This window comes from Bombina bombina, chromosome 5 (assembly GCF_027579735.1).
Source record: "Bombina bombina isolate aBomBom1 chromosome 5, aBomBom1.pri, whole genome shotgun sequence".
Classification (NCBI taxonomy): Eukaryota; Metazoa; Chordata; class Amphibia; order Anura; family Bombinatoridae; genus Bombina; species Bombina bombina.
In genome coordinates, this window is record NC_069503.1 from 443,732,798 (window position 1) to 443,751,751 (window position 18,954).

At 36.9% G+C, this 18,954-nt stretch overlaps 1 protein-coding gene across 3 annotated transcripts in view; it reads left to right on the forward strand.

Annotated features, from left to right (window-relative positions):
- DDC (dopa decarboxylase) overlaps positions 1 to 18,954 on the forward strand; it is a 222,497-nt gene that overhangs the window by 107,885 nt on the left and 95,658 nt on the right. For all 3 annotated transcript variants that reach the window (XM_053714306.1, XM_053714307.1, XM_053714308.1), the window contains exon 6: positions 3,870 to 4,013. In XM_053714306.1, coding sequence (XP_053570281.1) covers positions 3,870 to 4,013 — 144 coding nt within the window. The remainder of the gene's footprint in view (positions 1 to 3,869; positions 4,014 to 18,954) is intronic.

An 18,954-nucleotide genomic window follows, 5' to 3' on the forward strand; every position in this document is an offset into this window, starting at 1 on the left:
CTGAAACGGTGTAAATTGAACCGTTGTAAAACGAGGGCCACCTGTATATGCTTCTAGTAAGTGTTATTACTGTTCCAGCAGCATTTAAACATTCTACATGTAACAAGAGGATCTGGATTCAAACACCATGAATACTTAGAGAGCTGGTGGCAATGTATATTGCACCAGTGAAGACTTAAAGGGATATGAAATCCAATTTTTTTATCGCATGATTTAGAAAGAGCATGCAATTTTAAACAACTTTCTAATTTACTTCTATTATCTAATTTGCTTCATTCTCTTGGTATCCTTTGCCGAAAAGCATATCTAGACAGGCTCAGTAGCTGTTGATTGGTGGCTGCACATAGATGCCTTGTGTGATTGGCTTACCCATGTGCATTCCCATTTCTTCAAAAAAGGATATCTAAAGAATGAAGCAAATTAGATAATAGAAGTAAATGGAAATGTTGTTTAAAATTGTATTCTCTACCTAAATCATGAAAGATTATTTTTTAGTTTAGTGTCCCTTTAATTTGTGTCATACAAGCCACTGTTAACTGTATGAGAAGGTTTGAGGCTCAATTTATTAAACTGGGAGTGCAGCTTCGGAGCCCCAGTGTTTCAGGCGTGTGTAAGACCATTGCTACTTAAAGGGACAGTTTACTCAATGTTCTCCCCTTTAATTTGTTCCCAATGATCCACTTTACCTGCTGGAGTGTATTAAATTGTTTAAAAGTATTTCCATTACCCTTATATTGGCATTTAAAATAGTTTATTTAGCCTGTGGTATCTCCACCCATCCTGAAAGTTTTGGGCCTCAAGGCCAAGCTGTGTTAACACAGCCAGTAGAAGAAATTACACTCCCAGTGGGGTATAGAGGAGATAAGGTAATAAAATTTTAACTTTCCATTGTTCTCTCCCAAGTATTGGTGATTGGTTTATGGACAGATATAAGATAAAGAAGCAGTTATATGTACACAATGTGATACAGTAATGAGATCTGATTATACCTACAAGCTAAACCCATTTTATTTAGTTTTGGTTGTTTTAAAACACAAAATCAGCTAATTCATATAAACAAATAAGCCTTAAAAAGCAAATCTCATACATTTTATACTCTGCAGCTGGTAAAAAAAAGTAATCGGAAACACATTAAGGGAAAAACATTTTTATAATATACTGTCCCTTTAACCTCTGCACCACCACCTAAAGTGTAGCGGATTTTAATCATCCTGATCAGATCAGATTGGGATGATTGACAGCCTCTGCTCGGGCACAGCCAATCGCAGTGGTTTGTGCAATGTTAAATGTGGGCAGCAGATGTTGCCCACTCACCACGAGGCCGGGCATATGAGGTTCATGATAGCGAACCTCATCCGATGATGAATGGTGTTTGAATGCTATTGCACACTGCACAGGCACTCACAGAATATGTGAGTATGCAGCTGAAAAACAGTAATACATTTTACAAGAATATTTTTTGCTAATGGAAGTGTATTGCAAAAATGCTTCCTTTTTAAAACGGAAATTTATTCATGCACATTTAAATGTTGTCCTATCCCTTTAAATATTGAATCAAATTAAAAAAAATACAATGCAGAAAACAAGAATGTTTTAAAGCTTAATATTTCACTAAGCGATCTTACGCCATAACTGTGACATTTAAAATGAGACTAGCATTTTTACATATAAAATGTCAGAAGCTGATTAACATTTACCTGTTTGATGCCAGTTCAAATATTAAGCTTGTATTAGGCACGGAGTCCAGTCAGAATTCCCTTGTGATTGCGCAATAAGTAAGGTTTGCCTGTTTTTTTATAAAACAAACTAAGACTTGAGCAAAGGGTTTAATTCCGGAAAGGTCATCTGTTCTTTGGCTTCCCCTTGCTTCTCAGCTGCAAGGCTTTTACTATGTACATTTATATGACTGAACTGGACTTTGTGTGTAATGTCTGATAAGAGATGGGATATGACAGCTCTCAAAGCCTGTAGGTCAGGGAGATTTCTGGTAAAATAATTCTGAACATTAAATAGATATTGAACAGTAAATAAATGCTAGATATAATGATGTGTTTACAGTATAAATTAGCCTGAGACTGGTATGCAAATATATTTTAAAAATGATATTAGCTGTTTACATAGTGAATAACGTCCATTTTCAGCCCATTTTACGAAAAAAAATTATGCTTTTGTATTTTGTACTTATAACTACAAATTTCTTTTTATTTTTTGCACATGCAGTGTAATTAAATTACGATTTACACTATACATATTTAATACGATTTATTCCTGTGTAATTTAAAGGGATTGTCAAGTCCAAAAAAAAACATGGGCATGCAATTTTAAACAACTTTCCAATTTACATTTATTACCAATTTTGCTTTGTTCTCTTGGTATTCAGATGAAAGCTAAACCTAGGATCACATGCCAATTTCTTAGACCTTGAAGGCTGCCTCTTCATTTGACAAATCTTCACCACTAGAGGGCATTAGTTCATGTGTTTCATATAGATAACAGTGAGCTCATGCATGTGAAATTGCTGAGGATGTGAGCACTGATTGGCTAAAATGCAAGTCTGTCAAACATACTGAAATAAGGGGGCAGTCTGCAGAGGCTTAGATACAAGGTAATCACAGAGGTAAAAAGTGTATTATTATAACTGTGTTGGTTATGCAAAACTGGGGAATGGGTAATTAAGGGATTATCTATCTTTTAAAACAACAAAAATTCTGGTGGTAACTGTCCCCTTAAGTGCAAATTTGACGTTTTTGCTAAAATGAGATTTTTATTGTGAACAATTTTGTTACGATTTTTTATTCACGTTAACAATACAATTTTTTCCTGGGTTTTTCGTGTGAATGGTTTAATTGTTCATTTTGTATGATTTGCAAATTACAATTTTAAGTATGCACTTTTGTAATGTCTGCCTCTCCTTCCTATATGAAAATGCAGTATACACCACTTAGCAAGATACCCTGTTTTCAGGGTAAAAAGTGGCTTTATAGAATTTCACCAGGCAAATAGAAGGGCTGGCGAGAATTCTTATAGAATCTCACCAGCCAAGAGAACGTTATAGAATCAGCCTCTAAGATAGAAGAGACAAATAAAGGAAAAAGCTAAGTTCCAAAATGGTGACACCCATCACTTTAAACAAGCTCATTGGAGTTGAGAAAACCAACAATTTTCTGAGTTAATCTACAGAAAAGAGAGCAAAACAATTAAATGATATAACAAGACCAGTCCTATTTTTCCTTAAAACCACAGAATGCACTCGCCCCATTTTTCTCAAGGATATTACTGGGATACTCCTTCCCCCAATATTCTTTTTCAGAATTAAATTGTTAGTTTGTAATAGACGTGTGAATTCATGTTATTCCTGTTAGAACGAATAGTAAATATGGCTGCCGCAGCGGCATTCGGCTCTTTACTGAGACAGATTTCATCTTATTAAATTGCAACACATACAAGATCTATTTATTGCAGAAGTACCCCCCCCCCCCATATACATTAAAAACTATTATATTAGCAGTAATACTTAATATATTTTATTACCTGGCCAGGCTCTTAAAGGGACATAACGCCTCAAGAGCTGCTGATTGGTGGATGCACATATATGCCTCATGTTATTGGCTCACGTAATTCGTTATCTCCCAGTAGTGTATTGCTGCTTCTTTAACAAAGGATACCAAGACAATAAATCAAATTAGATAATAGACATAAAATGGAAAGTTGTTTAAAATTGCATTCTCTATCTATATCATGAAAGAAACATTTTGGATTTCATGTGCCTTTAAATGTAGTCTATAAAAAATTGAAAGTCTGCATCCTATTGAATGGAATATAATATATAAAAGACAATGGTATATTTACAGCAAATGTTCATTTTTCAGGCTCATTCATCTGTAGAAAGGGCTGGGCTAATCAGTGGTGTGAAAATGAAGAAAATTCCAGCCGATGATAAGTTCAAAGCCCGTGGAGAGGCACTTAAAAAGGTCTTAGAGGAAGACAAAGCTCAAGGTCTTATCCCAGTCTTTGTAAGTGTATCATTTTATTAAGATAGTATACATAGAAACCTTTGGGATAATACACAATCTATTTACATGCCAATTACCTCTGGCAATCACAAGGAAACACTTGGGGGCCGATTTATCAAAGCGTCAATCTCGGTGCATTCTCTGGAGTCAATACGCTCACCAGACATTGCTGCTGCGAATCCACATACCATGCCCTTATTTATTAAAAAGTCTGTCAAAAACACGCACGTCAAGTACGGAGCGATGAGCATGGGACTGTTGATAAATAGGAGTCATCGATGTCGCGGATATTCTGTTTATTTCCAGCTTTATTTATACCATATCATTATTGTCCATGAACAAGCACATTTCTCTAAAGCTAATCTTTTATTTTTCACCTGTTAATGTCCAATAAATAGCTACTGTATGTTTATACCTGAACAAACAATAATATCTCATTGTTTTATTTGTTTGTTATACTAAAAATCTGATATATGATATTTTCACAACATAAATTAATGTGTATTTGTATTTCTAGAAATCATGACTATCGCATGTTTTTTTTAAATTATTATTAATGCTACAATTTGTACATATATCTTTGCACATACTTGTATATATATATATATATATATATATATATATATATATATATGTCAGAAATCTTTTACAAACATATTTACATGTCCCTAAATTTTATTTTGTTCTAAACAATGTTGTCTTTCATATCTCTGTGTTTATTTATACCACTATATGTATATAGTGTAAATATATTATTATTCTGAGCAAGAATAATATGCAAATATAACATGTAATCAGGGTATCATATGTATTTATTTGCAATCAATGGATATTTTAAGAGCTGGGCAAGTTTTCTCTCTGCACCTGTGTAACCCTTCCTGATTGTAATCTAGTTTTAAACACCACCCCTACACTGGTGTTATAAAATGGGCTGGCATATACGATGACATTTCTTAATGAAAATTAAATTCAAGAGAAGGAAGAAATACACTGAAAATATCATGACAGTAAAGAGGTGATTTTAATTTCTGCTGATTCATGACAGTTTAATGTTAGGTGGACTATCCCTATGAGCTATCATCTTAAGATTATATTGAATCAAACATCAATCGATTTTTAAAATCATTGTCAAAAATATTACACTGTGTGTCCTAATGTCATCATCAATGTTTAACTTTAATACTAATTTCACATATACATACTTTCAAAGTATAATACAATGTAACAAATGGCACTTACAAGTTCTGATGAGTGATCAATGACACAAGTATCGAGCATTTTGATTCGCTAGTGATAGTATAAAATGTATATTTAAATCAGATTGGCTGATGTCATAAATCATGTGAAAATTTCACTAGTTTGTGGGTTGTTTAGGAGTTCAAGTATTGCATCCAGTTTGGTGCAAAGTATTGCATCAAATTTGTTGCGAAATGCAGTGGGACTTGTATTACATGCGTTAAACATCTTGAAATTAGATTTATCAAAAAAAGGAAGTTAGCTTTAGTATGTAATGTATTTATTTTATTTTTATCCCTATATCTACTAGTCCTGCTTCCAGACAGACATTACCTGTCATTAAAACTACTTTTGAAATGAATCTGTCCCTTGAAATTACATGTGATTATAATATTATTATTTAACATATTATTTAGATACTGAACATGTGTCTTTGTTGAGTGTGTGATTTAGAAAGAGTATACAATTGTAATCAACTTTCTAATTTACCTAAATATGTAATAAGCTTCATTCTCTTGCGGCATCTAACATAACCTTTCTGGGTTTTCAGACTCCCATTGCTTTCTATGGCATTTGCGGCCTCAAGGGTGGCGGTTTGAACGATAGGTATGCTGCGGCGGAAAAGATGCAAGCGTACCTGTTGAATGTTTGATAAATTGGGAAGAGGATCAGATTAAGTCGAATGTGAATTTGAAACATCTGGAATGACGCAAGCATCGATCTGCGTCGGATTGAGCTACATTACGTCATACATTTCAACATTTGACGATGTTGATGCTTTGTTAATTACGGCGGATTCAATTTGCGTCGAATATTACGCGAGATTCATGTGAATTCCATCGTATTATCAGTTAAAGCTTTGATAAATCGGCCCCTTGGAATCATCCATGTGTTTATTTTGTGATGATTAAGCTGAACCTATATTATAAATATTTTGTGAAATTACTGTTCTTGTAGCTATTGATTTGCAACAATATACTCACTTTCTTGGCCTATAAGATTCAACAAATTTTAAACAGAAATATAAAGACTACCTAATATGGGTTAATTGATTGTCTTCAGATCTCTCACTGCCCCATCCCCTCAAGTAATGGTTGATCACAGGAACTTGGTACATGGGTGATACCCACAAAACTTATCAGTACAACATTACAATTTCATTTATATTTAAACTCCCCTTCTATCAATATTTATCTTATTTTCTGCTCCTCACATTTCACCTCTTGCCTCTTACTCTATTTACCTAATATTTAATCACTCTCTTGCATACCATTTCTCTCTTCACCCTAAAATGTTATATCTTACTTTCTCTTAATATATCATCTCCCAATCTTACCCCATATTACCTCTCCTCCTAACCAAAACATTTTATTTCTCCCTGCCTTCAAATTTCATTTCTTGTCATACCCCCATTATATTTTCCCATCTTTCCAATCCTTCATCTGTTCTATACATAGACACTTTTTCAAACACATCCAACACACGAGTCATTTCCATAAAAAAAATGGTAACACACAGCTGTAAATGTACACACATTGTCACACATTCATTACAACTACTCATGCAGTGATGCTCATATGCATTTCCTACTTATGTTCATTGACTGATAGGCACTTCCTGCTAATGCTTATTGGCTGATACATACAGTCAGTATTTGTGGCTATCAACCAATGAGCTTTACTGGCTAAAGCGCATGTCCGACTCATAATTACGAAGTCATAGAAATTACAGTATAGGTGTGGGAATGTATTGTACTGTGGATGGGGCAGAAAGTATGGCATCTAATTGGCTGTACTGCCTGCTGAGACAAAAGGGAAACATAAAGGTATTTAGTGAGGTCCCATTAAAGGGACATAAAATACAAAATTCAAGTGTATATGAATGTATTTTTTGAGTCAGCATTCTCTGTAGATTTGTCCCTGCACCCTTGCATAGATAAAGCAGGAGTTAAATTAATCTTCCAAATGTGTGTAGATTTGGGACAAATTGCTTAAAGTCTACAACTTAATACATATTTGCAATTTGACAAAATATTCTTTGAAGGAGCAGCAAATATATGGAGCATGACTGGAACACTCTAAAAGGACACAACTGCACCATAGCTCTAGTCAAAGTGATTGAAAATAGCTGTGCTTCCCTTAGTCTCCCTCCTCCCTATGCTATGCTGATTAAGTGCCTGACTGACTGTCCGGCTGTCCCTATCAGCAATCGTTAGTAATACAAGACTAGACAAGGGAAGTTGGGGACATTAATGTTCAGATATCATTACAAATAAAGGATCTGCATAGCCCCTTCTCTCTTTCCTGCTCCTTTGTATGGGCCTAATCAAGAAAGAACAAAACAAACAAACTGATACAACAAATAAGATCACTACAAAAATGTGTATATTTTATGCACTAAAGGATAAAGTCCCAAATGTATGCGATTCCACCTTCTGGTAATATTCTCCTATTTGGACCTCAAAAAAGGGAAATAAACTGCAAATGGTGAAGTATGCAATTGCATTAATACAGCTGGTAAATCAAGTATTTGTACTCAGATTCTTCTGAGCTGATTACTTAGCTCTCAAGTATTTAAGCATAGACGTAGCCTCTCCTTTGTGAGGCTCACAGGCAAAGCCAGGAATCAATAAAAGGTTCAAATATATTTATTTATAAATGGACAAATCACTCAAGTGAACAACACCATACAACAGAAACAGCTACATAGTAAAACACAAACTGCTGTTATGCAGAGTCAGACCGGTATGGGCAATTCTATGGTTAGTCCCACCCTTCTAGTGACATTAATCCATGTACATCCGAAGCACATTTCACAGTGCAACACTCTACATCAGGTATCCATAAGTGCAAATATTGGCTATAGAAAAGCTATGTAAACGAGGGTCAGCAGAAGAAATTACACTCTCAGTGGGGAGTAGGAATATGTAGTAAAATGTTCATTTTCAAGATTGTTCTCTCTAAATACTGGGCTTTGGTATAAAGATAGAGATAAAATAAGGAATCTTTTCTATTAGTAGAAAGTGACAAGTCGGTCTAATCTCCCTACAAGCTCAGTTCATTTAAAAGGGGTGTGCCACACATTTTATACTCTGCAGCTGATTACTTAGCTCTCAAGTATTTAAGCATAGACGTAGCCTCTCCTTTGTGAGGCTCACAGGCAAAGCCAGGAATCAATAAAAGGTTCAAATATATTTATTTATAAATGGACAAATCACTCAAGTGAACAACACCATACAACAGAAACAGCTACATAGTAAAACACAAACTGCTGTTATGCAGAGTCAGACCGGTATGGGCAATTCTATGGTTAGTCCCACCCTTCTAGTGACATTAATCCATGTACATCCGAAGCACATTTCACAGTGCAACACTCTACATCAGGTATCCATAAGTGCAAATATTGGCTATAGAAAAGCTATGTAAACGAGGGTCAGCAGAAGAAATTACACTCTCAGTGGGGAGTAGGAATATGTAGTAAAATGTTCATTTTCAAGATTGTTCTCTCTAAATACTGGGCTTTGGTATAAAGATAGAGATAAAATAAGGAATCTTTTCTATTAGTAGAAAGTGACAAGTCGGTCTAATCTCCCTACAAGCTCAGTTCATTTAAAAGGGGTGTGCCACACATTTTATACTCTGCAGCTGATTTATCAAGTCATAGGAAAATATTATGGGGGAACCAATTTTACAGCACAGTGTCTCTTTGTTTAGTAATAGGTTTCATGTGCAACATTGCATGTATTGTGTATGTAATGTATCTATAGATGTTGAGTGAAAGAATATCTAATAATGAATCTGTTGAAATAAAGGTGATGTGATATCCAATGAATTTGTAACATGGTGTCACCCTGAGAATGAGACCCCTCTGCAAGTTCATGAACAGTTATACATTTAGCTAAGTAACTACTTTTCAGTCATTTGCATTGCATACATTTAAAAGGAAATAAATAAAGAATTTTCAAAATATTTTTTGCCTGAAAAAAAAAGGTTGCATTAAAGCTGGTTTTGTTGTTTTTGAAACCTAATAGAAAGTGCAGTTTGTTAATACTGTCCCATGGGATAGAAGCTCATTGGCTGATAAGCAAAACTCTTTAGGGGTCGATTTATCAAAGGCTTCACAAGCCTTTGGATCCCATACGACTGCAGGTTCTCACAAAAGAACCTGCACGCCATATTTAAAAAGCAGCGGTCATCAGACCGCTGCTTTCCTAACATTTCACCAACCTCTAAAATGGCGGATTTCAATCTCCTCAGTGTAGTCTGACTGCGGAGATTGACAGCTCCTGCCCGTGCGTGATTTGCTGTGCGCGGGCAAGGGACAGGATTGCACACAAGCGCAAAATAGTTTTTGTGTGCAATGCTGAATTCCGCCAGTGGAATTCAGCAAACCAGAGGCGAGCAGCGGCAGAGAGGAGCGTGTATGTGCACCCCTGTCAACCTCAGATTGATAAATCGCCCCCCCCCCCCCCTTAATCTCTAGTAGTGGTCAGTGACATGCCCCACAAGCATCAAAAACAAGTTGTTTTTTTTTTGTTTGTTTCTCAGTTAAGGATCCTTTAAAAAAAAAATATATATATATATAGAAAATGGTTTAATCAAAATAATTTACAGGAGAAAAAGTAATGTCCCAAATTGAATCTTATGCAAATGCTGTATACTGACAATAAATCACAGTATCGTGTATCACAAGAACAAAACTCAGCATATAATTATAACCAGGCAGGCACATAACCTTTTTCAGATACTGTTTATAATGTTTGCTTTAGGCAATCAATGCAATTGTGTTCAGGTTTATCTAATAATACAGATTGCACAAAGGTGCTCCATATACTTGTGTAAGTAAAAGCATGTCAGCCCAGATTAGGATAGATCTCTTTATCCTATTCCTGACTTCTTACAGGGATACAGCCAGAAGAAAATTATCTCAGTGCTTGCTGATAGAAATCAGTAAGAACCAGCATGTACCTTAATAGGTTTCTATAAAATGATGCCAGATTATATTCAAGTGAAATTATATAGATTTTTTTTTAAAATTTCAACTAAAAGAAAATGTTGCAACATCTATTACAGTGCCTAATTTAAAATAAATAAATAAAATAAAATAAATAAAGAATGATCTTCTAAATAAGCAAACTTATTTGGGGCGCTATTTATCATGCGTTAACTCTGCTAGACTTCGGCTTTTTGCACATTATAAGTTAAAAGTATAAAGTTTTCACTTGCGCGCTAATTTGATGCGCACAAAAAATTCTGAATATCACAACCACGTTAACATATTCCCCCATAGACTTTAATGGAGAGTGAAAAACTGGGGGGAAAAACTAACACCCTTACTCATGCATAAAGTAGATCACATTTTATTAATATTTAAAATTCCAATGTTCTTCACATAGAAGAATATTTTATATGCATTTATAAATACATATTTCTATTTATATATTACTAGTCCTAAAGCCTGTTCACACAGGCCATTTTTTGCAGTACAGCGGTCCCACCCCTTGCGCTCTCTCCCTCCCCCTCTCTTTTGCTCCCTCTCTCTCCCCCCTCTCTTTTGCTCTCTCTCTCCCCCTCTCTTTTGAGCTTTCTCTCTCCACCTCTCTTTTGAGCTCTCTCTCTCCCCCCTCTCTTTTGCGCTCTCTCTCTCCCCCTCTCTTTTGTGTTCTCTTTCTCCCTCCTCTCTTTTACGCTCTCTCCCCCCTCTCTTTTGCTCTCTCTCTCCCCCTCTCTTTTGAGCTCTCTCTCTCCCCCCTCTCTTTTGAGCTCTCTCTCTCCCTCTCTTTTGCTCTCTCTCTCCCCCTCTCTTTTGCGCTCTCTCTCTCCCCCTCTCTTTTGTGCGCTCTCTCTCCCCCTCTCTTTTGCATTCTCTCTCCCCCCCATCTCTTTTGCGCTCTCTCTCCCCCCTCTCTTTTGCGCTTTCTCTCCCCCTCTCTTTTGCGCTCTCTCTCCCCCTCTCTTTTGCGCTCTCTCTCCCCCCTCTCTTTTGCGCTCTCTCTCCACCCCTCTCTTTTGCGCTCTCTCCCCCTCTCTTTTGTGCTCTCTCTCCCCCCTTTCTTTTGTGCTCTTCCCCCCTCTCTTTTGTGCTCTCTCTCTCTCCCCCCCTCTCTCCCTCTCCCCCCCCCTCTCTCTCTCCCCTCCTCTCTCTCTCTCCCCCTCTCTTTTGCATTCTCTCTCTCCCCTCTCTTTTGCTCTCTCTCTCTCTCCCCCATCTCTTTTGCGCTCTCTCTCTTCCCTCTCTCTCTCCCCTCTCTTTTGCTCTCTCTCCCCCATCTCTTTTGCGCTCTCTCTCCCCCTCTCTTTTGCGCTCTCTCTCCCCCTCTCTTTTGCGCTCTCTCTCCCCCTCTCTTTTGCGCTCTCTCTCCACCCCTCTCTTTTGCGCTCTCTTCCCCTCTCTTTTGTGCTCTCTCTCCCCCTTTCTTTTGTGCTCTTCCCCCCTCTCTTTTGTGCTCTCTCTCTCTCCCCCCTATCTCCCTCTCTCCCCCCCCTCTCTCTCTCCCCTCTCTCTCTCTCTCCCCCCCTCTCTCTCCCCCCCCTCTCTCTCTCTCCCCCCTCTCTCTCTCCCCCCCTCTCTCTCCCCCCCCTCTCTCTCTCTCTTTCTCTCCCCCCTCTCTCTCTCCCCCCTCTCTCTCCCCCCCCCTCTCTCTCCCCCCTCTCTCTCTCCCCCCTCTCTCTCTCTCCCCCTCTCTCTCACCTCTCCCCCCTCTTTCTCCCCCCCCCTCTTTCTCTCCCCCTCTCTTTTTGTCTCCCCTCTCTATTTCTCTCCCCTCTCTATCTCTCTCCCCTCTCTATCTCTCTCCCCTCTATTGCGCAGCCGCGCCCGGCCACGCCCCCTTCACGACCATTCACATTGACCACGCCCCCTCATGTCGGCCACGCCCCACTCATGCCCGGTCACGCCCACTTTTGCCGCAGAGCACAGATCAGCTAGGGACTCAAAGGCCAGGTGTGTTTGTCCTCGTGCTGTCTCTACTGCACATGACAGCTTCGGACAAACACACTTGGCCTTTTATTATATAGGATGTTTTTTTGGTACAATATATACATCTATACACACACACACACACATATATATATATATATATATATATATATGTATGTTTATATATATATAGGTATAGATATATACAGATATACAGAATATATATATATATATATATATATATATATATATAAAATAACGATTTAAAAATACTTATAACATATTCCCCTATTTGCAGAACATTGGAATGTGAAATATTTATAGTAAATACACAGTATAATGTATTACATTTTTATATTGCATAAATATGCATTTACATGTTTTTATCTACTTAACAGTAAAGGGCTCCAATGTACTTTTATATATGTCTATATATCTATAGATTTGTATTTATGGGGGATATTTATCAAGCCGTCAACCGCAAATACGGCGGAATTCTGCAGCGTAATTGTGGCGAGCTTGATCCGACCAAGTTATCAAAGCCTACAGACCGCCAAAAGTTGAAATTTGTGACGTAACATACGATCCGCCCGTCTCAATCCGACGCAGATCGATGCTTACGTCATTACAGATGTTCCGAATACACATTCAGCTCTATTTGACAACTTTTCAAAGTTATCAAATTTCTAACAGGTACACTCGCGGCTATTCCGACTCAGCGTACCTGGTTTTCAATCCGCCACCCTGGAGGCCGTGGATGCCATAGAAATCAATGGGATTCTGAAAGCACCAAAAGCTTATGTTCGATGCTGCCCGATATCCCATTGATTTCTATGGTTGAAAACAAGTAATGTTTATACCTAACACCCTAACATAAACCCCCGAGTCTAAACACCCCTAATCTGACCCCGACATCGCCGCAACCTACATAAAGTTTTTAACCCCTATTCTGCCCCTCCTGAACCCCGCCGCCACCTAAAGTAACGTATTGACCTCTGGCCTCCCACATCACTACCATTAAATAAACCTATTAACCCCTAAACCGCCAGCTCCCCACATCGCCATAAACTAAATTAAGCTATTAACCCCTAAACCTAACAACCTGTTAAGTTTAAATGAAAATTACAACATCCCTATCTTCAAATAAATTAAAACTTACCTGTAGAATTAAAATTAACTATTTTTAAACTATTAATTACTACCCTAACTATTATACTACAATTACATTAAACTACCAATTAAATTAACTAAATTACATATTAAAAAACCCTAACCCTACTCAAATTATTTAAATCTACTATTAAACCTTCTAAAAAATTACTAAATTACAAAAAATAAAAAAACACTAAATTACGAAGAAAAAACCCCCCACATTATCAAAAATAAAAAAGAATTACTCCTAATCTAATAGCCCTATCAAAATAAAAAAGCCCCCCCAAAATAAAAAAAAACCCTAGCCTACAATAAGCCAATAGGATAAGAGCTTCTCAAATCCTGTTGCCTGATTGGAACAGCCAATAGGATGAGAGCTGCTCAAATCCTATTGGCTGATTGGAACAGCCAATAGGCTTTTAGCAGCTGTAATCCTATTGGCTGATTGGAACCTTTCAGCCAATCAGAATGCAAGGGACGCCATCTTGGATGACGTCACTTGCATTGAAGATCCAGGCGACCGTATTGAAGAGGAGCTCCGCGCCGGATGTCTTCAGGATGGACACGCTCCGCGCCGGATGGATGAAGATAGAAGAAGCTGCCTGGATGAAGACTTCTTTCCGCTTGGATGAAGACTTCGCCTCCTGAATGAAGATGGAAGAGGCCGCCCAGATGAAAACTTCTTGCCACCCGGATGAAGACTTCTTGCCTGCTGGATGGATCCTTCAAGCGGGACTTCAATAACTAAGTGGATCGTCGGGGGTTAGTGTTAGGTTTATTTAAGGTTTTTTTGGGTGCGTTTTATTTTTAGAGTAGGGTCTGGGCAGTAAAAGAGCTAAATTCCCTTTTAAGGGCAATGCCCATACAAATGCCCTTTTCAGGGCATTGGGGAGCTTAGGTTATTTTAGATAGGGTTTTTATTTGGGGGGTTGGTTGGGTGGGTGGTGGGTTTTACTGTTGGCTGGTGTTTTTAATATGTAATTTAGTTAATTTAATTGGCAGTTTAATGTAATTGTAGAATAGTTGTTAGGGTAGGTTAGTTAATAGTTTAAAAATAGTTAATTTTAATTCTACAGGTAAGTTTTTTAATTTATTTGAAGATAGGGATGTTGTCATTTTAATTTAAACTTAGCGGGTTGTTAGGTTTAGGGGTTAATAGCTTAATTTGGTTTATGGTGATGGGGGGGCTGGCAGTTTAGGGGTTAATAGGTTTAGTTAATGGTAGTGATGTGGGAGGCCAGAGGTTTAGGGGTCAATACATTTCTTTAGGTGGCGGCGGGGTCCGGGAGCGGCGGGATAGGGGTTAATTTATTTTATTTTAGTTGCGGCAGGTCCGGCAGCGGCGGGATAGGGGTTAAAAACTTTATTTAGTTGCGGCGGGGTTAAAAACTTTATATAGGTTGTGGCGGGATCTGGGAGCGGCGGGATAGGGGTTAAACATTTTAGTATAGTGGCGGCGTTTAGTGACAGGGTATAAATAAAGTTGGTAAAAAACCGAATAGACGCAAGATCGATGACTGCTAGTTAACAACAGTCCGATGCTCATCGCCCCGTACTTGGTACGCGTCTTTTTGCCGACTTTTTTTATAAATATGTAGATTGTATTCAGGTCCACGGCCGCGATGTTAGGCGAGTGCATTGGTGCCGGCGAATGCAGCATAGTTGAGCCTTTGATAAATATCCCCCTATGTGTTTATATGTGTGTATATGTCTGTAAATACATATATACATCACAGATAAACATATATGGGTATACTTAATGGGACTTTTGATTCTTATCTACCGTCAAATTCTATGTTTCTATAAATACGTAAATACATATTTACACGCACATATATATATATATATATATATATATATATACATATATTTATACATGTGTATGTTTTTATCTCTATGTTAAAGCCCTTTGCCTGCCTTTTTAATGTCATATTTGTTTTATAATAATTTTATTAGATATTGTTATTAAGAGTGTAACTGTACTGTACAATGTAACAATTAACCAGAGCTCTGAAGTTGCGCTATCCTGACTGGCGGGAAAATTTAATTGCACTTAAAGGGACACTGAACCCAATTTTTTTCTTTCATGATTTAGATAGAGCATGCAATTTTAAGCATCTTTCTAATTTACTCCTATTATCAATTTTTCTTCGTTCTCTTGCTATCTTTATTTGAAAAAGAAAGCATCTAAGGTTTTTTTTATATTCAGGACTCTGGACAGCACTTTTTTATTGGTGGATGAATTTATCCACCAATCAGCAAAAACAACCCAGGTTGTTCAGTAAAAATGGGCCGGCATCTAAACTTACATTCTTGCATTTCAAATAAAGATACCAAGAGAATGAATTTTTTTTTATAATAGGAGTAAATTAGAAAGTTGCTTAAAATGTCATGCTCTATCTGAATCACGAAAGAAAAAATGTGGGTTCAGTGTCCCTTTAAGCACACATTTACTTTGTACTTGTAATACACACATTACTTTTTTTCATACATAAATTCAATTTCAACTTGTTTTAAAAATTTTGAGTAATATTTCACTTTAAATCATATTCTAATTTAAAAATAAAATGCTTTTACACAGGATATTTTTTTTTTTATTCAAAAGGACCGTGTAGCTTTTTCTTTGTTTAATCTGAAATAAGGTTTTTCAGTTTCCTTTCCTGAATAAACCAATGTATTCTTGTCTACTTGTAAACTTAAAAAAGGCGTGTCCCTCTCCACCGATATTGCCTTTACCAAGCAAGGAGTTATTTGTAGGATCTACAAACCAATACTACAATATTATTATATATATAAGCACTATATAGAAAGAATGATTAAAAAATAAAAATGTATTATTTACTTTATAATGAAGATAGTTCTTAATGACTTTGGCTGTATGTTTAGGATCATTGTTATGTTGCAGAATAAAGTTGGGGCCAATCAGATGCCTCCCTGAAGGTATTGCATGATGAATAAGTATCTTCCTTTACTTCTGAGCATTGAGGAGACCATTATTTCTGACCAAATCCCCAAATCCATTTGCAGAAATGTAGCCCCAAACTTGCAAGGAGCCTCTACCCTGCTTCATTGTTGCCTGCAGACACTTATTCATGTACTATTCTCCAGCCCTTCGGAGAATAAACTGCCTTCTGCTACAGCCAAACATTTTGACTTATCAGTCCTGAACATCTGCTGCCATTTTTCTGCAGCCAAATTCGTGTTTTTGTGCAAAGTTGAGTTGCTTGGCCTTGTTTCCAGATCAGAGGTATGATGTTTTGGCTGCACATCTATGATGGAGACCACTTCTGACCACACATCTCCAGACAGTAGATGGTTGTACCAGGGTCCTACTGATTTCTGCCAATTTTGAGCTGATGGCACTAATGGATATCTTTGATTGTGAAGGGAAGTAAGCATGATGTGTCTTTCATCTGCTGCACTACGTTTCCTTGGCCGACCACTGCATGTACAGTCCTCAGTTTTGCCCACTTCTTCTTAGTGCTTCTTCAGAAGAGCTTGGACAGCACATCTGGAAACCCATGTCTGCCTTGAAATATCTGCCTGCAAAAGACATTGATAATGCTGTATAACTATCTTGTGTCTTTTCGCTGTGTTTGGTCTTGCCATAGTGTATGTTTTTTTGTCTTCAGCAACCTTACCTTGTTAGCAGAGTTTGGCTGTTCCTCACCCAGTTGTATTCCTCCTACACAGCTGTTTCTGTTTCAGGTAATAAATGTGTTTAACCCTACATATTAAATTTATGATCCTTAGCACCTGTTTGGTGTAATTATTTAATTATGCACCTGACTATATGGCTACAAAATCCCTGACTTTGTGCAAGTGAAAGTACTGCTGATGTTTTGAAGGCAAAGATTGGTCACACCAAATATTGATTTGATTTTGATTTTTCTTCTGTTCACTCACGCTCGCATTCTCTTAATTGATAAAAATAAACTATTAACATTTTAATAATTTTGAAAGCATTCTTATTTTACAGCATTTTTCACACCTGCCTAAATCTTTTGCACAGTATTGTAATAGGTGTGTAACCTATTTAATCAATATAATATATATAATATAATGTACTGTACTATATATACATGCATGGAATAAGCAAAGTAATTTTAGTTATCACACAGAGATGTATCAGTGATTAGACCTAATGTTTTGTGATTCAAGATACCCTTGGGGGTATTATTGATGCTGTGAACCCTAACATGTGGGGTTTGGTTCCGGTGGGAGTGCATGCAACAGCTCTAGCTGTATCGTAAAATGTGTCTTTTGGTTCAATATCGGGTGAAAAAAAATGCAGTCTACTAAATGTGCACTTTTAGTAAAAGTAAAATATATGGAAGAAATAAGGGCAAACACTGGGTACCCTGCAACCATATCTAAATCTACCTGTGCCACTGGATGTTTTAAGAAATATATTATTTATTTGTTAAATAGTAATAAATTTATTTACGGCCCTTCAAGGACCACTCAATGCAGTAGAATTGTATAACTAACAAGTACGCAATAAAAAGACAAGGTAATAATACTCTATCTGAATCATGAGAGAAAAAGGGTTGACTTTAATGTAGAAATGTGCGATTCGTTTCGGATCGATTCGGAAATTCGGCCGAATTCGTCAAATTCGGGATTTGGATTGATTTGAATTTCCGAATTAAAATAGTGCAGAATCTACCGAATAAATCCGAATTAGTTCGTATTTATTCGGATTTTTTCGGTAGATTCGGATGGCCATGGATTACACTAGTATTGTACAGTATATTAGGTTATATCACTCTGCTATGGGTTACACCTAATATACAGTACATATACTAGTCTAATACACAGCACATCCCACCTAACACTTACCGAAATTCCAAATTTCCGAACCGAACCGAATCGAATTTATTCGAATCTGAATAAATCCGAAACAAATCCAAACCGAATTGATTCAAATTTTTCCGAATTCGAATCGATCCGAACCGAAATTCGAAAAAATCTGAATCGATCAGAATTTTTTCGCATTTAATGTATAAAAATATATTTCTCTTGCTTTACTTTAAAAAAAGCTAACATTTTTAATGTATAATTTTAGTATTGTATGTGATGCCTTGGGCACACCATCTTGGCACCCATCTAAGCAGAAGCAAAAGGCTAAAACGTTTGTATGAAACATGAACAGGCTTTTGGCCTGTGCAAAACAGTCATGGCTCATGCATCAATTTTAGTATCAGTAGAGGTCAGTGCCTGTATTACTCACAAGTTACACCAATCCACAGTAAAATTATATAACAAATCAGAAAAATAAAAAATAAAAGGTGGTTTATTTGCATAAATTATGTTAGCGGCTTTTTTGCACAAAAATAGAAATTATGACCCTTTGAAGAGGTTTTAGCTTCCAACAGATGATGGCTCAAATAAATGTTCTTAAACCTATGTCATATACTCTATGACCAATATGTGTAGTATTTTTTAATACTTTAGCTCAACTGCAAAATCTAAGGTGACTGTTTAAACTTTATGGATTTTTAACAATTTATATACACATAAAAAAAATGAAGCTGACTTTTCTTTGCATCAGCGTTTTTATGTTCAAGAGATATTTCTATTGTACAAGAATATATCCAGACCCATGGCTGGTCATGACTTAATTAACCAGGCA